The 23,864-nt window shown below is 39.9% G+C and overlaps 1 protein-coding gene across 1 annotated transcript; it reads right to left on the bottom strand.

Moving 5' to 3' along the window:
• Positions 1-467: 467 nt before the first annotated feature.
• ntmt1 (N-terminal Xaa-Pro-Lys N-methyltransferase 1) lies at positions 468-8,453 on the bottom strand. The gene is made up of 4 exons (XM_018667830.2): positions 8,331-8,453; positions 3,693-3,852; positions 2,478-2,730; positions 468-2,350 (listed from the first exon to the last, which is right to left on the bottom strand). The coding sequence occupies exons 2-4, from the start codon at positions 3,849-3,851 to the stop codon at positions 2,094-2,096; spliced, it is 669 nt and encodes a 222-aa protein (XP_018523346.1). The 5' UTR covers position 3,852; positions 8,331-8,453; the 3' UTR covers positions 468-2,093.
• Positions 8,454-23,864: the final 15,411 nt, after the last annotated feature.

The following is a 23,864-nucleotide window of genomic DNA, read 5'->3' as shown; positions in this document are numbered from 1 at the left end:
AATTTGAAGATTGTTTCTAATGAAAATTAACATTTTCTTTTTGGCCACTCCATGAAAGATCCAATTTCCCTTTCACACTGAATTGAAATGAGTTTAAATGTAGGATACAGTTCAAACTGCAGAAGTCCAGCTTGTTTCCAGATTTCGGCTGCAGACTGCCTATTTGAAAATGAAAAAGGTTTTTTTTTTTTTTACATATTTTCATTCTCATGTCACAGTTATGCTTACTTTTGCTAAATTTTGCTTCTTTGTTCTGAGTTATTACTCTGTATCTAACACAAGTAAATGCTAAAACTTAAGACAAATAACTGTCATACAAGAAGAAAAACTTTGTTTTAAATGGATCAAAGACAAAAAGTCCCAGAGCGTTTTAAGAGGAAACTTTTCAGATAGGAACTACGGCTTAAACAGGCATGTTTGACCCAGGATTTCTGCAGTGAACACTTTCATGTCACAAGATCACCTCCTCTAAGGGAACCTTTTATTGGGTATGGCATCTTCTGACATCATACACAACAGGGAGCAAATGTGTATAAAATGATGAAAAAAAATCTAGAATATTTCCATTTGACAAACTGTGCAGCTATAAAATGAATGGCTTCCTGGGTTTATCAGAATAAAAAGATCTAAAATATGAACATGACACTTTGATACAGTGTGTAGTTTGTTCTCTAAATGAAAACAAACTTAAAATATCTGACCCTGTGCGCAATTTTGAACAGAGAACTGGAGAAAAGGACAACACACTACATCACCTCAATTTTTGTTGTTTGTTTTCTTTATCATTGAGCTTTCCTGAGGTAAAAGTCTTCAGAACAGCACTTACTCCCCCATCCACTGTTACAGTCACACTAACTCCCAGTGTCCACTGGATGAGACTGTGTTGTTGTTCCTGATGATGATCCACCAACAGTCTAGCTTGAGTGCCAATGTCCACTGGATGCTCACTGGAGCATCTTGCTTGCAATTCAATACTTAATATATAATAGAATTTAAAGTTCAGTGATGCCCTCTGTGTTATTGACTTTTGTTATCTATGTCAATCCTTCTGACTGGACTGCTGCAACTGTTTTCATTATCAATTATGATTTTTCCATAAAATGTTGAAAATAGCCCATCAAGATATTTTTTTAAAATGATAGAAAAACATCAAATCCTCACATTGGAGAAGCTGTAAGAAGCAAATGTCTGTCACTGTTGCTCAAACAATTAACAGATTATCAAAATAGTTATTGATTCATTTTCTGTTAATGTACTCAATTCACTCCGTCAGCACTACAATGGTTTCCATCTGTTAATAAACACTTTTCAGAAAATACAGACAGAAAATAAAGATGACACAGCTTGCTGTATTACCGTAATTAAAGCCAGTATTTGTTACTACACTGAACATAAACAAGCTGCAAGTATGTTTTCATTATTTGCTTAAAGATGCTCCCTTTTCTGAAATGTTAACAGTGAACATGGAACACAAATCCAGCACAATACAGAATTCACATCCAGTGGACAATGGGGTCAGGGTACTGTCACATTAGTCTTCTGTTCAGTGAAAGTGCCCTGCACTCAGCTCCAAGGATGTGAAGCACGGGTCCACTGTGGGTAATAAATAAATGCTGAATAAACTGTAAGCAGGCTGTAAGAGTGATGCTGAGGTTTGTCATATAGTGATGTAACAGCACTAGAATAAAGACTTCTCATCACTGCATCACAGCTTGTATTTGCCAACTGCCAAAGTTGAACAAATGTGACCTCTGACCTGTGAGCCTGCTGGAGATCACAAAACAAGAAGAAACATGTGCTTGCTGCTTCAATTTGTCCATCCTGTATGGGAGGAGTAGTGACAATTCACAAGACAGAGGTGTAATGTGACCGTACCCTGAGGCCAGAAAAGATGACACAGCAATCAGCACATTTTTGAACTGTTGAACTGATGCTTGCAGTTGGCAACACACATGCTCCACAAACAGATAACACAGCAGATCACTCCCAAAAACATTATAAATAGATTGCTGACTCAAGAAACGCCATTTCCACATTAGAAATACTTCCCCCTTCTCTCCTCCTTTCTGTCACATGGAGGAGGGAACAGTCCTCTATCTGAGAGCCAGTGTGTGCACTTGGTAGATCTCCTTTGGGAAGTTCATTTGTTGCTCCTCATGGACGATGCGAAGGCCTGCTCTGCTCGCCAGACTGTGAACTATTTCCAGGTCACGGCAAACACTGCTGTCTACCTCATCGGGGACGACACCCTCATATGACACATTGTCCTTGATGATGATGAGGCCATTGGGCCGCAGGGCTTTCTGGCAGCGTCGCAGGAACTCCACCAGGTGGTCATCTGTCAGGTGGCCTTGGGAGAAAAGGAAACATTAGGGCACTGATCAACTTACCAGGACAATCTGCAAGGACTCTACAGCTGCACTCTGATCAAAGACTCCTGGTCATCTGTCAGACCTCAGACCTCATGGCAGACTCACCAATGACCCACTGGATCCAGATGACATCATAGCGTCCACTCTCTGGTACAAAGTCCTGCAGGCCGCTGCAGAAATAGTTCCCCACTCTCTTGCCCTCCTCTCCTAGGTAAGTTTTGGCTTTGTCCAAGAACTCCTGTGTCACATCAACCAGGTCCACAGTGCTGAACAGAGGCAGCAGCAAACGCTTAGTGATCCTCCCGATGCCTGCCCCACAGTCCAAAGCACAGCTTGCGCCCGTCTTTCCCTCCCCTTCCTTTCAATGGCAGAAACACACAGTGGACACACATTAGAATGCTGTTGTATTCAAAATGTGTTACTTTAAATCAGAGCTCTGCAATATGGCTGAAAAAGAAACTGCATATTGTAAGCATATTTTTTATTTTTGCAATATTGATGATATATCACATGGGGTGGCAGTGGTTAGCACTGTCGCCTCACAGCAACAAGGGTGCAGGTTTGAACCTGGGTTTGCCCGGGGTGCAGTTTGAATGTTTTCCCTGTGTTTGTGTGAGTTCTCTCTGGGTACTCTGGTCTCCTCCCACAGTCTAAAGACATGCATGCTAGGTTAACTGGTGAATTGGTAATAGGCTTGAGCCTACCCCAGCACACACTGGCACACACTGGGCAAGAAACAGCTGCAAATTTGGCAAATGGATATAGAACAACACTGAAATTCTCATAAGCTCCAGTCCCTTAATGGATAAGCGGTATAGATGATGGATGGATGGATGGATGAAATTCTTATTCTACATTGTAATTGGATCCAAGACATTTGCACACTTACTGGATATAGATATCATTTGAAGATATTTCAAATAATTTAAGAGTAAAGGCAATGCTATTTCAGGGGCAGAGAACTAGACTACAGATTTGATTAAATGTTTATTAATATTCAATGCATCTTGGTTAGAACAGGGTAAAACTAAGAAGAGCTAAACACAGAGCAGAAAGCTCAACACATGGCTCAATGGGCAGGCTGCGTTTTGGAGTAGTAGTAGTAGGAGTTTCCTGTGCTCTCCAGACTTTATCTGAGAATCCAGGTAGAGGCCACTTACAGTTTTAGGCTGGCTAATATGCACTTAAACATAAAGTAGAAATGGTCATTAGTGAGTTGTACAGTAAAATAAAAAAAAAACATTGGGACATAGACACATGCACATTTGATCAGATATACTCATCATTCAACCTGGATATCATTTTAAAAGAATATCTTACACCAAGGAACTTGTGCAAGAATGCCTTGGATCCATTGATATCAATACTGGAGATGCTGCCGTAGCCTCCCAGCATGCCGTCCACTGTGGGGGGAACCTCCCTCCAGTAGTCCTCAGCATTGGAGTAGAAGCTCGCCTCATCTTGTGCTATGTCACCCATCCTGTTATAGTCCACAGATAACATGGTTCAGTAAGCACAAAACAAACAAACAATCCAGAAGTCAAATTCTATTTATATAGCCCAATAACATGTCATAAATTTGCCTCAGGGTGTTTGACAATCTACAAAACCCTCAAATTACTGGACAAGGAAAAACTCCCCAAAAACCCTATGAAGTGGAAAAGAGAAAAAAAAAAAACTACCAATATCACAACTATTACAAAACTCTCAAATCATAGTTTTTCAATAGTTTTTATATTAAAGAAATGTGTGGACCATGAGATGTTGTACAATCAGTGCCCAGAACAACAGAAGCCTTGTTCAGTTTGGATCACCTGTGTACCTGTGTAGCTGTCATAAAGTATATCATGACAGTGACTCATCGAGACCCTGTGTCAATTAAAGCTGGCCTGCTAATAGCTGATAGGACAATCCTTTTTATGGATCCTGCGCCCAAGTTCTTCCCAAAGGTGTTCAGTAGGACTGATCTCAGGCTATTGTGGTAGCTAATTAATTGATGTAATTTCACCAAAATGTTTTCAACCATTCAAGGATGAGTCTTGTGCTCTGACTAGTACTCTTGCCTCTCATTATGTCCATGAATAGATAAACCAGGGTCCTGTTTCCTGTCTTCAGGCTAAGATGATAGTAAAGAATCCTTTTTATGTGCCATCTGAAATTTAAGATGTGTTTCCCAAAAGCAGAAATAAAGATGCAGAAGTAAACAGATTAAGAAGTATTATTTTCATTTTATTAAAAGGCTCTGGAATGTGCAGGAAGAAACAAAATGTACATGTTTGAGTTACATTTTTATTGGTATTAAATATATATTATCATAATGACCACAAAAACTCTAAAAGGTGTTCTGTGGAATTTCCATGTAAACCAGGGGTATCAAACTCAATTTCATCCCAGGCCACTAGGGGTGTTACGATTCAATCAACTCACTAAGCTTATTAGTGGACACTAGGAGAGCGAGCTGTCTATGGACGACCAACTGAACAGAACCTGAAGCAGCCAGACGCTGTTACACTGTCAGAGGCTGTGGGAAGATGATGAAAGATGATCCAAACCTATTCACATTAATTCTTCTTTTACCAGTCTTATTTTGTATAGCACACAGTAATCACTCACAGAAGGGTAAAGGATTACTTCAGGACACAGCACTCAGTTCATCAGTCACATCACGATACAGTTTTCAGCATCACAACACGTATCGTCACGTTTTCTGAATCGCAATGCATTGTGTCATGGTGCATTGTTACACCCCTACAGGCCACATAAGCATTATGGCTGATCTCAAAGGGCCAGTTCTAACTGCAAGACTATATAAATGTATCTACTCTCTCATATTACATAATTGACTCCATTCAGTTCTTATTAGTTTTAATAATACAAATAATTACTTCTGAGAGGTAAGTTATCAGGAGTGTGTGGCAGTTGCCTTTTTGCATTTTCTCTTTCACCAGTCCAAGTCAGTTCTCTCACCACGTGGCAGGCACGGCATCAGTAATAAGCCTCACTAACTTCTCCCAGGGTAATTTCATTTTACCTACAGACTACTCCACCTCACTGAAGATGTCCCTTTCCTTTGTCATCCTGTGCATGGCGGCTACATCCAAGAGCTCCTCACTGACAGACATGTCTGCATTCATGCCTCTTAAAATGGCTGTATCAGTATTGTCGGTGCTTTCATCAACTAATGAAAAAGCCAGATAACTGGGCGCCTCTTCAGCCAGATTTTCCACTAGTTCCCTGACTCTGTCTGCTATAGAGTTTCTTGACAATGAAGAAACTCTATAGCATACTCTATAGCAATGAAATGCACCCTCTGAAAAACACTTCGAAGCTAAGTTTAGCATACTTAGCAAACTTAGCATGGCTTAGCATACTTAGCTCTGTGTTTTATGTCTAAGTGCCGATTTAAATTGTATTCCTTGGGCACTGCCATTACCTCGTAGCAAAGAGGACATACCAGCTTGTGTCCATAAAGCACAAACATGTATTTGCTTTACTTTTTTCCCCCAACCCCATCACTGATTAAAAAACACACAATGATGTAGGAAATGGCTGATATTGAGACACTCAGTGGCAACATGCTTTCATTGCACAGGTAACCAAATCGAGATGCATTCACTGTACTTCTGTAAAACAGGGTTGTATTTTATGATAATCACATTCTTTGAAAGCTCTCGTGGGCCACATAAAATTAAGTGGCTGGCCAAATTTGGTCCACAGGCCTTGAATTTGACAACCCTATATAGTTATGTTTTCTCATCAAAACTTATGCTATGTATCCTCAAGGTCTAACAAACATGCTAAATACATTTCCTTCCTCATAAAACACTGGAAAGTTAATTTAAAAAATATATTAACTCTGCATCCATGTTTACTAGCTACCAGTCTTCTTCTTCCCCTAGCTTCATTGGTCACTCTGCATCAATTAGTGCAATAGCTTATCTTAGCTTATAGCTCAACAGAATAGCACACAGCAACAGTACCTCCATGGTGTTCCTCTAAGTCTTAAATATTTATATCTGTTACAATGTTAAGATATACAGTGCACTGTGACATCATGGTGGTGCAGTTGGAACCTGGATTTATTAGACTAGACAACTTTTTTCCCAGTGCAACACATCTGTGTTCATAAAATAGCCCAGGAACTGTATGTGATGGTAACTGTTGTGGAGGAAAAAAGGTTATAGTATGAGGCATGCTACATCAAAACTGAAGTAACCCAGCAAAATGCTGCAGACATAATGTGGGTAATAATTTAAATGTTTTTTGTCAGCTCCAAGTGCTTCACATATTTGGGTAAAACTGGAGAATTGTTTTAAACATGTCATAACACATTGTTATCTTCAAACTGCATACTAATTTGTCTGAGACATATCTCAATGTTTTGCTACTGAAAGTTATTTAAGTGGAAGTCAAATTGCAAACGATTTCAGTGTTGTCTGTGTGTAGAAGGGCAGACATCAATATACATTAAGCCCTGAAAAGGAAATGATCAAATGCTACGCCTCCGCAATGTTTTTAGTGGATGGGAGGTCTATCACCTGCTCAGAATGTGAGAGCGTGCGCACACATACACACGCACACACACACACACACACACACACACACACACACACACACACACACACACAGTCCAGTGACAGCCAAATCTGGCTACACTTGGCAGTTGTTCAGCTGTCAGCACCCATCTTGTGACCGGGGCAGACATCTGATATGACGCTCTGACCATCATCACAGGCACAGGAAGAATGAATGAATGAGACCAAGGACACAAACACACTTCAAAAAGTAGGCCATACTAGCTGTCTTTATAGTTACTATGGTTTTAATCAACTTGATTTCAAAATTGTTGTTCAATATCACTCAGCTGAAGGACTTTTTACCACCACATTCCAGCCCGTTTTAACTTATGAAGCCTGGGAGTAACAAAAATTAAGTGATAAAAATTGAGACGATGTAAAAGGCACATGAACTGAAGAATGAAGTGATAAATTCTGAAGTGATTTGATTAATTTAAAGCCACCCACACTGTGGGTGATATTTTTTCCCTAAGATGGTGAAGGCATGGCTCACTGTAGACAGAAAAAGTTGAGTCCAGCAGATCAATGAAGGGACAAGGACAGTAACAGTACAACTGACAGTTGATTATCTGGACAGCAGTTTCAAATAAAATGTTGATCAGGTTAATCAAATCAATTAACAATTTTAATTTTTTTATTTCTTACTTTTCATCACTTTCTCATTAACTTTTGTTGATCCAGCCCTTGAAGCCAGTTCCCTAAATTGTAAATGGCAGTTTTATATTGTGAATGATAATGAATGTCAGACAGGGAATGTGATGAAACATGGCTGTTTTAATCAAATCACTTGATAACTTATCACTCCATTTTTCATTTCACAAGCAGCTCCCATCACCTCCTTGTCCATCCCTTATTTTAACAAGTGTAACTATGAAATTGTACAGGTGTCCTAAACTTTCACCGTAGAATTAATACGACCTTTCCAGGACCACAGAAGTTGTTAAATGTGTTTTCAGACGCCGTTAACAAAAATAAAAAATAAAACCATAGTAATAAGTTAGCCATAGCTGTGTAACGACCACTTCGTGTCACTGCCGTTTAGGTGAACAGTTGAAAATTCAGCTGAACCTTCGAAACATGAGACATTTGGCTAACTTGTATACCAGTTAATAATAACAACACATATTAGTATCAGCATGATACCTTACACATTATTGTTGTTTCCCACCACACTTTGAGTTTTAACAACATAGTTTAAAAATTACTATATATGAAACTCATTACAATGTAAGTGTTGCTAATAAGGCCCTACACGTGCTGCGTTAGATAGTAGAATTTTAGCTAACCAGCTACTTAGCCACCGAGAGCCCCCCTTCCCGTGTAAAATAGAACTCTGATATTTCTAAACTTAATAAAAGTGATTATTTAAAGCAACACTAACCTCGTCTTGTGCCAGCACTAGCTCCACCACCCATCTACCTCTCATAGACCCGGTCCCGGTGTCAGTACTTCAGTTTTCTATTTGAGACCATCTCCTCACGGAGGACGTCATTTCCTTATTTGGTTCCTGGGAGTAGCAGTGACAATAGCACCCCTACCGGTTTGACTCTACTCATCTCTTCATACACACTGCTGCAAGATGATACACAGTACTCAAACAAAGCAGGGCATTATGTACTTCATAAATGCTCATAGTGAAATTCACTGAACCATCTGAATATCAGCCATTATATATATATATTTTTTAATTCATTTCTATATTGCACATATTAACCTCTTTGATTGTAACTTCTGTAAATAAGTTCAAAATTCAGTTTCAGACCCCCCTCTACAAAGCCAGGAATCATACTGGTGGGGAAAGAAATGCTCAAGTATTATTTTGCTGAAAAGTAGTTGCCCAACAAATGAATGAATCAGCCAGTTACACTTACTGTTTTAAAGTTTTAAATTAAACCCAAAACACTTTAACTGATTTTAATGACAGCCACAAGCTGAAACACTTTTGACCCTTTAGAAAAGCTTCCCCATCTGTGTGCAGCTTGCAAGTTCAGTAGTCATAGAATGAAAACTCCCGTCAGACCAGTAAAAAGAAAAGTCACAACATCCTAAGCTAACAGCTCGACCTAGTGACACCTTAAGACTTTGCTGAAAGTAGTACTTTACAAAAATAAACTTATATGGTATCCATATTTTCTGACACCAAACTGCCTGTATCAGTATGCTCACTTAAACAATAGCCAATTATTTCCAAACTGTCAGCCTCATCAGTCATTCAGTCATTTAATCTTGAAACCAAACAATTTAAATATGTAATCATCAACATCTTCTTTTGAAGACAGTTTGCATACTCATACTCAGTGCATTATCTCTCACTGGCAGTTTGTGGTTGTACCAAGCAGCTGTCAGGTGTGAATGACTATTTGAATGAACAAATGAATGAATGAATGAATGAGTGAATTTTTTTTTACATTTTGGTTATGTGCATCTTGAAAACAAAAAAAAAAACAAAAACAGTTGATTTCTCAGAAATATTATCATAATACATAACTGAAAAAGGAATAGGCTGAAGCTATTGGCTTGTTTTAGCCTACCCTATATACTGTATTTGTGAAAGGAATGTTAAAATGCTCTGCTATATTGACCAAAAGCTTGTTTGCACTGTTGCTGATTTTAGTGTTGTTTAAAAAAAGGTGCATGATGGAGATTCTTACACTGGAGCTGCACTGCTGGAAAATAACCACAGGAGGGCAGTGCAGTATAGTGTTCAACCGCCAACCTGTCTGGGGCTAGCATTGTCGTCACATAGTTGCCATCAAGACATACACCAGATTGTGCTTTATTCTTATTGATTATTCATGTCTTATTAGTCTTTACTAATGGCACTTTATCCTGAGAGTAAGTCTTCTACCATTAAACAAAAAGTAATTTTATCTACTACTATAAGCTTCAATTGTTGGTGTCAAAAATCAAGGGGTTTTTACATAATGGATGCTTTCCAGTGTAGATATTCAGGTTTGTTGAGTCCTTATAAAACACAGTAAATACATAAATAATTCAAAGTGTGTTCCATTTTAAGAAAGGGAGTGTGATGAGCCAAAACATTATGACCACCACTAATATGCTGTGTGGGTAATCAGATGCTGTTGGGCAATCCAACAAGCACTTTGTCTGAATCACATCTAGGGTGCTGCTTCTGACAGTCTTCCATTCAGTCTTGAGTTCTGACTCGGTTCAGTCAGTATTTCTGGCTTCATTAATCCAGTAAGCGGGCCTACATGTAAGCCCTCTTTCAAACGTTAAGACCATAGCAACCTATCTACACCAGTACTGCATCATGATTATGTCTGTAATTTTTGCAATATTTCAGTAAGCTCCAAACCAGCAAGTGACATACTAGCCATCATGGCTAAACAGTGGTGACTGAAGGCACTGACATTCTGACACTGTTCAGAATGTCAGTGCCTTCAGTCACCAGTGAGGGGAGCTTTAGTGCAAAAAAAACCTATTAAACCCCCCCCTCTTTTTTTTCTGCTAGGGACACTGGTTATTCAGCACACTCAGTTCATTTTGAGCATTTGTTAATTCCTGCCCAGAACACATGGTGTTACTTATCAGAAAGGATGCAATCAAACAAACAGGTAAAACCTTGCAGTGGCTAATATTATGCATGTTTACACGTGCAGTATATAAATGAATATGCATTGTGAGGTCTTTGTGGGCTCATGAAAGAAAAACACTCAGTACATAAAAATAACACAGGAAGTAAAGAAGGTAAAAGATACATTGTGCATAAAAACAGTAGGAGGTAGAGGAGATTGTCATTCAGGTTGAAGAGGAGTGTGATACAGAGAGACACAGGTTAATATAGTTGTGTCCCACTAATATTCTACATACTTATTACAGTATATATTTGACAGTTGTTACTACAGTGTAATGTTTTGCAGGTAGTGCAGAAGAAATCAACTCACTTTCCTATATTGTGCTGGTAATATAACCAGTAATGATACATTACATGCATCAACAGACAGAGACTGTCCCCCTGTAAAAAATTACCCCATAGGTCAGTTGTACAAGCAGCTTATTACGATCCACAGTTATGGTTTGTTGTTAGGCAACCTCTAGCAGCTGTAGTAATTATGATGGGAGCCAAGAAGGTAGTCAGGTAACATAGTAAACAGAACAACAAAGGCCAGATTAGGAGGAGGTTGGGATGGATCAGCAAAATATAGGACATTCACATGGAAGACATTTCATTTCACATGAGAAACCTTTAGTCTTTAGTCATTTCCTAAACCCAATAAAGTAGTTTTTGTGTTTAAATCTTATTCAGTTCAATTCAATTTTATTTGTATAACAGCAAATCAGAACAGAAATTATCTCAAGGCACTCTTCATATGGAGCAGGTCTCACCTGTACTCTTTTATATTTTCTACAGAGAGAGACCCAACAGATCCCACCATGAGCAGCACTAGGTGACAGTGGAGAGGAGAATCTTCCTTTTACCTCGAGCAGAACCAGACTCAGGGTGGGTAGCCATCTGCCTCGACCGGTTGGGTTGAGAAAACCATGACCATTCTGTAAGCTCAACCATATGTTTATTATTATAACCATGATGACTGATGCTGGTACGCTTCTATGGGTTGTATCTGAGGGTGGGTACAAACAACATATTATTTAGGTTGGAGGATTTGTTGAATGGATGTCACTGGAAGTGTGACTTTGGAATATCACTGCCAATTTCACCTCACAAAGAGAGATTGTTTTCTGAAGATTGAATACTCACTGAATACTCATTTGTTTTCTGAGATTCTCATGGAGCTGTTTCACCATCTTCCACACATAAAGATTTTTTTTGCAGCAATCTCCTCTAGGCTTTTTGTGAATTGTAATTCTATTGTGTGAAATCAACAACATACAATAAAAATAAGAGAAGGCTATGAAATAACATTTAGGCCAACATGCAGAAAATTAATTAGTTACATGTTGTGCTTTATTAAATACTTGATTGAGTCAGTTTGGTCAGAGGCTAGAAAAAACTTTCTTGGATATTAAAAGTCAAAATTCCTGCTTACAACCCTACATGTCTACACAGCACCTCACTAGAGAGATTTTAAATTGGAACAGTTGGCATCAAAGAGTCATGACAAGTGAATTCTTTGTTTTGTATGATTTATTTTTACCTATAGAAACAGGCAGCTATAATGGTCTTCTTGAAGACATATCAACATATTTCCAGGTTGTTTGTTTACAATGAAATATGCAAGTTCATTTCTGACAAGTCTGTTTGGTCTTAATGCTTGTATGTGCTTGACATAATAAACAACTACTATAAATACACATATTATGCAGTTGCTAATCAAACATATTCCTATCAAAACTCCCACATAATGAAGGGTCTGAGAATGAGACTAGGTGTGACTGATGACAATAACAATGCATTGGGAGATCTCCTTTTTTTTAAAATAAAGTGATCTCATCACTGTTATTCTAAGTTGTGTGAACAAACATAATGTACAAATCCATGGAGCGAGAATGCTGAGTGGCGACAATTTTGGAAAAAAAAAAAAAAAAAATGAAATAACAGATTGTGAAAGAGTTGAGAAACTCAAGAGAATGAACAGAAGAGATAAGGAAAGACAGACAGGGGAAGAGAAGTAGAGCCCCATAGTTGTGACTGGTGCACAGTTGCAATTGGTGCATTTTCTCATAAATATTTCAGGGAGGTAAACTCCCCCTCAACACCTCCATCCTGCACTCACTGCTGTGGTTTGAACTGCAGAGAGACAAAGAAAATAAATCGACCTTACCATTATCTCAGCTCTGACATGATTTACGAAAGACAACAGCTACTGTGGAAGAGTGGAACATCACTCACTTTTTCATTTTTCCACGTTTCATAGCATACTGAACTACTAAGGGGTTTGGTGGAAACAACAATTTAAAGGATAAGGCTGCTGTGTTCTAAATTTCTAATTACTGTTGACAACTCACATGAGAGGACCAACACTTTTTGACTTCTTTGTTAAAAGACTAATGTAAATCTGCCTCTGGCCGGAAAATGTTCTAGAGCAACATATCTTTGGGGAAGTAAACTGTGTGTATAGTTTTACAAAACAGACATATTGAGGGGAGCGTTAATTTTTAACCCTTTCATGCATAGTGGTCACTACAGTGGACAGCTATTAAAAAGCAGTTTCTTGTATGTACATGGGTTTTGATGATAGAATTGCACATCAGCCAGCACATTGGACACTAGAGTGATGCTCCATACACTGCCACTGCCTAGCTTGCCAATCCTTCTGTAGAGGGAGACCCCTGCAGGTAAAAATAATTGGTGACATCAAGTAACATTTAAGGAGTTCAAATATTTTTTTCATGCCTAAAACACAACAGTTTTTTGTGCAGTCCTTCTACAATGAATTGAACATATTTGATGAGTTGAGTGAACAACTGCTAAAAGGCAAAATGCAGTGATTGTTTGTTTGTTGTGAGGTTAATCACACTGCAGGAAGTACCTAGAATGTGTCTGATTTGACGACAGTCTTTTTATACTCCACCCCAGTTGTCACTGAAAGTTCACGTTGACCATCAAGTCAGACGACATCAGACGAAGTCAGAAGAAGTCAGACAAAGTCAATCTCGAATGTGCTCAATTATAGAGAAGGCTGCATCACAAACTGGCTGTGTGGAGTTTGAAAGAAGCAGATATTTACTGGGAAGGAAGAGTCAAATGAGAACATTATTATATTCTCATTTTCCATATGCCATATTCCTGGGGTTTAGTAGCTTGACCCATACTATTGACTAAAAGTTATCATACATTGGCCTCCGCTGCAATTCTGACCATACTTTTTTTCTTTCTTTCTTTTTTTTCTTTTTTAAATGTCATCATTTGTTTCCATGGTGCAATTCATTTAGCTTAATCCCACCCAGTTGACACACAGTAAGATCTGGGCAATGTTTTTGGAGCCAAAGACCAGCTATACCCCACTCAGACCAACATAGTGATGCCGGTTAAATCCATTTTGGGGGCCTATCTGTGTGGGTCAATCTATGTCAGCTGACCCTCCTTCATACCCTTCTGTCAAAGTGAGGTGGACATGGGTCAGAGGCTGCCCAGCCTTGGTGAACTGGCATTGCTACTAGGCCATTAATCCACACACTAAAACAAAGAGAAAAAGGGAGAGAGAAAGAAGTAGTAGAAACCCAAGAGAAAGGGAGCGTACAGATGGACAGAGAGGGAAGACATTTTACTGGCAAATTATTCAGTTAGTTATTCAATCAGTGAAGTGAAGTGTTTGAAACATGACTGCAGACTGGAATCTCTCCTGACAGTGAGAAGCAGGCTGACAGCTGACTCATGAATAGGTCCAATGTGGGTCAAACGCAGGTCTGCTGTTTGAAAGTGGTGTTAATGATCCTGTCCTTTTTAATTACAGGTTTTACACCTCTACTGGTAATGTGATCATATTTACTGTCATTACATTGGTCATAAATACAGGAGGTACCACTAATTCTTTAGGAATGACTTCACACCTTGGCTTAGCAGTGACCCTAATAGCTGGTATAAGTCAATCCAAGCCTCCACATTGTTAGCAGTGGACACAGAGACTGATGGAGGTGTGGTCCACCCATGACACTGCAGAGAAGGAGACAGGCAGGAGGAGAAAGAAAGCTGAAAAGAAAGAGAGAGAAAGAGAGATGCACAGAGAGACAGACAGAGATACATAGCTATTCAAACTTTGGTGTTCTATCCCAGCCTTATTGGGAAACCGTCCACAGTGAGCTCAGCACTGAAATTAGATATTGATCCTTCCATCTCCTACCCAGCCTCCCCCCTCTCTTCATCACTCCCTCCCTAGCTATGGGACTGCACATATTCCCTGCTGGTGATCCCTTCTCTTTCATTTAGTTCTCCTCTCTTCCTCTTTCTTACTGTCACTTATAGGATTCTTCTCAACTGGGATTATTGTCATTTATGCATCCTTGCTTTTCATCTTCCAAGGAGAGATATAGAAAAACGTGGTAAGATAATGGGGAATCCATACAACATATCTGTTTTGAATGGGACATTTTGAGATGTCAATTATGATTTCTTCTCTAGAAAGATGTCCTTTTATCAATTTCCTGCTACAGAACATGACAGGTGCAAACAGAAAATATTATTTATACTTATAGTGAAAGATTATTCCTGATCTTGACAATTATTTTGACAAAAAACAAACAAACAAAAAACTAAATCCAGTATCACTTTTAATTTATGCTACAATATGCAATTTCAGGAAATCAAGCTAGAGCTAGCATACGACTCAAAAGCAAGCCACTCCATTCCCCCCACCTCTCCCTCTCCCTGCTCCATTACACTCTACCCAGCCCTTCACCTACATCCTCACAGTGTTCACTGTCTCAGCTAATGACATAAACATACAACTCCCATACTGTTCAAATGAGAGTAAGCATCCTCTCCAATTAAAGGGGAAAAAAAGCATATCACATTAGCTGCCTGCATAGGCACAGGTACAATATGAAGTTAGCTAGCTTTCCAAATACTGATGGATTAGCCAAAGAAAACACAGGTAAGCATACTTACAAAGTGAGAATAGTTGAAGAAGGCTTAATCTGCTGTAACAACAGCAATATATATATAAAGTCAAAACTTTCACTGTCTCTGACTTCTGCACAGGCAAAAGGAAGGAGGGAAATGCACAGCACTGTGCACAGTTTTCTGCATCTTGAGAGCAACTGCCTCTTCAGGGAAGCTTTGGGGTTGGCACTCTCTTAGCAGTGGGTACTCTGCGACTTGATAACCAGTGGATTGGTCATTGGCAAGGTCTATTTCTGTCCGTGGACGTGCTTGTCAAGTCACTTCAACCAGCTCCTTCAATGTACTGAATGTGGTGGCACTGCAGATGGTAAAGCCTGTGTCCAGAGCCATTAAACAGCAGAAGGTAACAACCTTCAATTTGGATGAGCTCACTGAAGGTGTGGGGTCAGGTCTCCTAGGCCAATGATCAGGCTCAACCAGAGCTAAGGGTGGTTTGTCCTGTATTTTGTCATTGTCAGGGTGAATCATGTGTATCCACATGATGCCAAGCTTGTCCAGGAGGCAAGCTTTTTAATGTTGTCCTGAATATTATGATATAAAGAGTACGGTCTAGACCTGTTCTACATGAAAAGCTTTCTTAAAGCTAGCTTGTGTCCTTTTAATTTACTTGTTGCACGTACTAGAGACGCACACCAATATGGATACATTATTTGGGAAAGCACAAATTATGTGATGGAAATATTTCTTCTATCCAAAGTTTATTGTTATTATTTGGAGAAAAAAAAAGTCAGCTCCATGATTGACATGTCTGCTGTGTGTCACTAATTATATTTGCTTAAACTGAACAAACTGAAAATGGAAACTTGAGTTTACAGGTAGAAACCTAAATGTTCAGACTGCAAACACAAATCTGAATAGGCAAGTTTACTAAACACTATTTTCAAGCACACTAATAATATTCTAATAATACCTCCCCTAAAACATAACCAGGAAGGCCGCATGATCTCATATGAAAGCTACACCAAGCACAAAGCAGTGGTTGCTTAAGTGACTGAGAGTCATCCACACCTCTGCCCTCTTTTACGTTACTCCCTGTGCTTTCAGTCTTTATGCTAAGCTAAACTAATTGCCTCCTGATTATGAGGCTGATTTTCTCACAAACACAGTAAGCATATTTCCCAAAATACTGGATTGTTCCCTTAATCCTCATGATCATGGAACCATCATGAAATACCCTTTATGTGTCTCGATCAATCATGTTACACAGATTACTTACAGTAGATAAAGTCAGGGGCACTGATCACAACAAGGCAATGCACACACTTCCAGCATTCACTGTGTTTGAGAGAAACATCTGATCATAGAGTTTCCACCTCCATGAATGAAGAATTAATCAGTGGTGCTGAGAAATGGTGAGTAAGGTGGAAAGAAAAGTGACATCATGCTGGATGTGAACAATGAACATTGTTCCATACAGTTACAAAATGTTCTGGATAAAGCCTCACCTGCACCCTTTCCTCACCTGGCACAAGTCTTTCATAGAGGTCATCAAGGAATGAAAGTAGGCAATCAGTGTTAGTCAAGTGCTGAAATTGAATCCCGAATTAAGCACATAAGCCACAATATGTGGTGTATTTTCCTATAAGCCATCTAGGTTTTTCAACATCCAGATCAGATTTTCAATTGGGAATAAGGGTGATATTGGTAATTCTTGTAAAGATGAAAGAAAGTCAGATATCTGAAATATATATACGATTTAAAAGGACAAACAACATAGATAACATTAGATGTTTTGAAACTTACAGGAGTCCTAAAAATTCTGGAATTGAAAGGCAAACTAAAGACAACCATTGGCTCCAGCCCCCAAGACCCTCAAAAGATAAGCAGTATAGATAATGGATAGAAGAATAGATGGAACACTTTATTTCATACATCACAGAGGAAACTTAATTATTATAGTTGCTTAAATGTGACATGAAATTTACATTCTGACATAGTTTATCATCTCACATTGCACATCATGTCTCCTTATTTTCTTTAAAAGGAATGTTACAAAACAGAGATGTTACAATCTGAAAAAGCCTCCTGAGAAGAAAAAACAACCGGCCCTTTACTCCCCTCCCATCTCTTCCCTTTCTTTTTCCTCTTCTCCTATCTCCCTCAGGCTCACCTTCACTCATCACCCCAACTATTTTCCCCCTACTGTTGCCAGGCAACAGACAGGAACAGCATCACTTGGAGACGTTAAAACCACAGGAAGAGCTTGGAGGGAGACACATCTTGTAGATGTTCCATGAAAGGACCAGGGTCTATCTGTATAGTTAAAAACAACAACAACAACAAAAGAACCCATAATTTTTCTTTTTCACTACTGTTCCTTGATGAAAAGTGTCATGGAAAAATGTCAAGGTGAATCCCGGAGAAGATGGAAAAGCTTCAACAAATGTAACCAAAATGAGAAAAAAAACGTGTTTTTGTCATCTAGAAACAAGATCATATGCAGTCCAGACCATTTGAGCAGTTACACATATTTTGTTCTTCAGTCTCTGAGCTTCAGTACATTCAATTTAAAATAAAATTTGAGTCAAATTTCAAATGTTTCAGACATTAGCTTTAATTTGCGTAGATTTAGATCAACATAGAACTGTATGCGAAATATAATGCTTTCCACACCTGATGGCCAAAGCTTAAAGATTCAAAAGTATTTGGATCTTTAAGCTTTGGACATATATGTGATGTCTAACAAAATCATTCTGTTTAATATTTTGTGGTAAGTCCTTAGAAATTTTTAGAAGAGGCTTTGTATCTTCCTTGGTCGTGCTGATCCAGACCTTCACCTAAGATCTCTTTGCATCTGCATTCTGGACTTCACCAACTGCAATGCAGCTCAATCAGACTGATATCAGATGACTTACTCTGCCAGTGGAGGATATTCCATACCTTCACCATGAGGAACTCTCCTGGCTGTGTGCTTAAAATTGTTGTCCAGTGAGTTTTTGGCTGCTGGGCACACAGAGTGCTACTGTATACATCCACAGTCACCCTCTTTGTGAAATCATCAACAAATGCCAGTGTGCCAGTTCGATTAACAGCCATACATGCCCAAGCCATAATAAAGAACCACTACCATGTTTGATGGTGGCTTTTTTTCCATTGTCGTTTGATTCCCCTGTGACTTTTATTTTCCCTATAGTGTTCCCCTGTGTCTTCCCCTGTGTCCCCTACCCTCATCTGTGTGTTGTGTGTATATGTTGTAAGCATAGTGCTGCTCCCTGATCACCTATTTGCCTGTTTCCATTACTCATCACTTGCAGTGCAAGAACCCTGGCTCTCCATCCACTCATCGCCAGATTATTCTGTCGTACTCATTAACTATAGTACTATTCTCTAGTGTTTCTCTTGTGCTTATTCTAACCTAAAACTAACCCGCAGTCTCTGACAATCCCCTGCCACTGCCCTCATCCACAAACCTGCAGTCAATATCTACCATTACCCCTTAAACCACCAGCCTGCCTGCCTCTCTGGCTTCACCATCCCTCCTCTTCCCCATCCTCACATTCTCCATTCAAACCTATAACCTTTTTCCACTACTCCTGCCTCTGTGTCTGCATCTTAGGGTTTGCATCTTGTGAATCCTCTGAGGTTATGGTCATGTCTTCTCTTGATTGTTGACAAGGAAACATATCTGTCTAGAGCATTCTTGACTGCAAACAGCATTTGCAGCAAAAAAAATCACAAAAATTTTCTTCATTTCCATTTTACATGTGTGGAACCTTACAGGACAGACTTCTGTGATGATGATTTTTAAATATGTACAGGCTGATCTTTTAACACTGCATCAATTACAGGTAATTGCACCATGAAGACACCTGTGGGCTACACAGCTGCTGACAGAGGTGCGTAAGTGTACTGATAGTAGGTATGTAGAGGAGTGAGCAATCCAGTGCATTGTTTTGTCTGCTGGGGTTTGGACTAGATAAATTTAGGGCCAGCTACTAGGACTTTGATAGAGTCCTAGTAGCCCATATTGCAGCACCATCTTGTAGCTGCAATCTACTCTCCATCCAGTATGCAAACAAATTTTAAATTTTTAATCTAGTGGTCACCACCACACAATATCCACACAGTGTAGGCCGACTTGATTACTGAAAATTACTGAGAAAAAGGAACAAAGTAATTATTATTGATGATGATGATTAATATACTACTCTTATTACTGCGTCCTACACTGGCAGCATACTACATTTATGTATTTAATTTATTTTTGCCAGATTGGCTCATGTTGCTGAGTTGTGGAATTCAATTGCCGGACTGTAGCCACCCAGGGTCTTCAGCAGGCATGGCCAGACACCGCAGAATATGATTGATGGCCTCCAGGAGTTCTCCAGGAATGTATCCATAATCCAGAATCAGCCAAGCTTTCCTGCAAGTTCTGCTCTTGACCCGGTAACTTGGTGGCTCCTACTGCATCACCTGTCATGGAGCCATGGTTTCCCTCTCCTGAATGGTATGATGTAATTTTTGGATTGCATTCTTGATGTAGTGTGACCTTGTGTTTTGACAGCAGCCCTGGTCTTATTCCATGGATGAAGCCAAAATGGCTTTTGTCAAAGGTTTCATCCAGAGACAACAATGGTGAAGGAGCAGTAGACTCATCTTACTCAGCCTTTACCTTGGAAACGTGTAAGGTTTTTTATCATCCAGTGCAGGGTAAGGATGCTTCCAAGAGACTAAGTATGGACCATGGTTGCCAATGCCTCCTGAGAGCCACTAGGGCAAGAACTCTCACCTGTACCCAGGCTGATGCAACTAGGCTGGTCTGCTTTGGTCTGGAGGAGTGTTGATGCTGAATCATCAGAAACAGCTGTTTGAATTGTGTCCAACCAGATTACTTCCTTGCCTCATGTTCACATTATTTGTTAAACGAGCATACATGTTGGGAGAGGGGAGGATCCTAATGATCCGCACCGTTTGTCCATTGGCTTCTTGTCATCTGACCCAGCTACTCACTATATATGCAACCAAACTTTTAGCTCTAATCAGTTCTGAGGCTTTCTCAATGCTGTTGTGGTTGCACAGCTGGGTCTTTCCAATAAAAATATGGATCAGCCAGTAGATGCCTAGGTCCTGGATGGACAGCTCCTGTTCGTCCAGGGCATAGGCAGGCTTAAAGAGTGCACCAGTACACCTTGTGGTGTCAGATAACCATCAAGATGAGTTAGGTTTCTTTGTAATTAATTCACCCTGTGTTCCTATTGTTCTTGGTCATCCTTGGCTAGTTAAGTATAACCCAAAGAGACACCGGGTCTTTACCAAAATTGTTAGTTTGAGGCCTTTTTGTCATTTGTCTGCCTTGCCTCATTTGTTGCCCTATTTGTTGCCTCTCATGAACTCTACTTTTGACTCTGTCTTGGGTGCCACAGTATTCAATAAGAAATACTCTGTGTTTATCTACTTGGATGAAATCTTGATCTATTCCAGAAAACTCTCATGCATGCTCAGCATGTCTGCCAAGTCATTCAACAGTTCCTGGACAACCACTTGTTAGTGAAGGTGGAGAAATGTGACGGTCATGCTTAGTTTTGCTTGTTTGTGCAAATTTCTGTAGATTTATTCACAACTACTGCTGTATTGCAGCCCCACCAACTGCTCTAACCTCCACCCCCAAGTAGTTTCAGTGGATTCCTCTGGCAGAAACAGCTTTTCAGGATATTAAGAACTGTTTCACCTCTGCACCTATCTTTATTCTAGGGGACTGATAAAGCAGTTTACAGTTAAAGTAGGTGTCTTGGACATGGCAGTATTAGTGGATCTCTTGCAACATTCCTCGGAGGATTGTAAGCTTGAGGGAAGTCAGAGAACTGATTCCAGGGCAGGACAGTGAGGGCTGGGGATTGAGCCAGAGCCAGGGATCCCAGGTCCAGGAGACTTGGGCTTGAAAAGTCACAGGCAGAACAGCAACCAGAGGAGATCAGAATTAACTTGAGGGTACAGCAAGTAAAAAAACAAGCTAGAAACTCAGGACTGGTGACAATAGGCTTGATCAGAGAGACATGAAAAGATGGATGGATCTTGTGAGAATCAGGCAACTTTAGGTGCACCAGAGAAGGGTGGTGCTAGTGATGGGTCAAACAATACCAAAGCATCAGTGCGTGTATCAAGTACAAAGAGCGAAACCCCATATTGGTGCGTGTATTGCTTTAAGAAAAATCATGTGACTGATACAACTGCTGTGTCATATGGTGGTGAGGCACAAAATTGTGTCAGGAAGTGCAACTTTTGACTCATTTGTATTTGTGCTGAAAGGAGGAAAGGAGATTTTATGGCTTGTCATCACCCACTGATATTATGGAACCATCATGAAAAAGGACATTTTCTCCAGTCCGGGATCATTTTGATCTTATAATGCCAAATATGGTAAATGTTTTTCCTTTCCTGCTTCCACTTTTCTTCAGTTTTCATCTGAGTTAATTATGATACAATTCCTTTCTGAAGGACTCTTAATTTAATTTTTTTTTTTCATGAATTAACATTAATTTTTTTTTGCAGGTAAAATGTGGGAGCTCTTCATCAGTTTACTTTATTATTAATTAGTACACATTATTAAAAGCATTCCTTTCCATATTAGTAAACATACATTTCCTTTGGATTGGTAGATCAGGCCGTGGTGAAAATGATTGTTAAAGACTGTCAACCGCTTAGCATTGTAGAAGATGAGGTGTTCAGAGAGCTGCTTCACCTCCTTGAGCCCTCATATGTTCTGCCAACCAGAAAGGTATGTAAAAGGAATATAAAGTGTACATAACCACTTTGCTAACATATATAACACTCTACTTGTGTTTAGGCTCTCAAGAACATGGTGAGCCAGAAATATGAGGAAAAGGAGAGGGCCAAGAAAGAAATGCAGAGCGCAGTTGCAGTCAGTCTAACAGCCGATATGTGGACATCTGTAAATATGGAGGCATACCTGGCTATAACTTGCCACTACATTGATTGATTGTCTTGGCTTTCTAAGTTCATCTAAAGCCAATGACGCAGTAAAACATCTAAAAGCAGAATTTGCTGCTGAAATGGGGAGCCCTGAGCCTACCCCATCAGCTGCTACTGGAACAGCATCACATCCTGGACCTTTTACCATCAGCACCCAGTTCAAGAATGTAATTGTGAATTCTGTATATTTGTATTGTCATTTTCTTGTAAGTCATGTCATGTGATTTGTAATTAATGACTAACAAAGAAGTATTGTTTTGTTTTCTTAGATAACAACCTGTGGCAGCAGCTGGATATGGAAGTTTTAGAAGTCCTTGAAGTCCAGCGATATCTGTCAGAGAGCAACATATAATATTACACAAGGTCCTTTAGAATACTGGCAGAATCAAAAACACACTTATCCGCACCTGCTACAAACTTACACATAACCATAAATGGAGACATACCAGTGGCTGAGCTGGAGATGGAATTATGTGCGTATTCAGTCCATGGGTAGGTAGGTGAGGGTGAAGGTAAAGCCTTCAAGAAACAGGGCCAACCTGGCCTGAGGAGGATTGAATTTTTTGGCTTACTGAAGGTAGACGACATTCTTAGATCAGTCCAGATGATGAATGGGACCTCTTTCCCCTCCAGCTAGTGCCTCCACTCCTCCAGAGCCAGCACCCATATCACAATTCTGTTCAGAGTAAGAAAGGCAGTGAGAGGCACAAGGGTGTACCCTCTGGTCCTTATCAGAATACTGGGGGAGCACAGCACCCACCCCACAGTCAGAGGCACCTACCTCTACAATTAACTGTTTTCAGGGGTTTGGGTGAATGAACACAAACACTGTAGTGAAAAAAGTCTATGTGTGGATTGTGAAGTCAGAACCAGGGGAGACTAAGAACCATGGGAGTGTGAGGAGAGGAAATGAGCAGAAACTAAATGAGTTCACAATGGTTACCAGAGATGAGTAGTGTGGGGGGAATTGTTTGGTTGGTGACCTGAGCTAGCAGCTTACCATCCAGGACATTAACAGTTTAAGGTTCTGTGAGCTTGATTAGGGAAATGGCGTTTCGGTCCATAAAATGTGAGCAAGCCATGCCCAACCCAGTTGCATGGGTTCTTGCTGAGACAACGAAGACGAGGGAGGTTTATCAAGGGGAGTCTTGGCGAGGGGGCTGATGGAACAGTTGGGAAATGCTGAGGTGGTGGCTGCCAAGTGGGAGTTGCATTCCTGTCTCCTCTCTCAGCCGGTTGTCTAGTTTGGTGGCAAAGGAGATCAGGTCCATCAGGGATTCTGTCTTGCTGCGGACAGCAAGTTCATCTTTAAGAGACTCATTTAGGCTTCGGTGGAACACTCCCTGCAGAGCTGTCCAGTCCCAGTCACTCTCCACTGCCAGAGTGAGGAACTCAATGGAAAGGTCTGCTACAGATCTTGATCCTTGGCGGAGAGAAAGT

This window comes from Lates calcarifer, linkage group LG9 (assembly GCF_001640805.2).
Source record: "Lates calcarifer isolate ASB-BC8 linkage group LG9, TLL_Latcal_v3, whole genome shotgun sequence".
Lineage (NCBI taxonomy): Eukaryota > Metazoa > Chordata > Actinopteri > Centropomidae > Lates > Lates calcarifer.
This window is presented reverse-complemented; position numbering and strand designations above follow the sequence as displayed.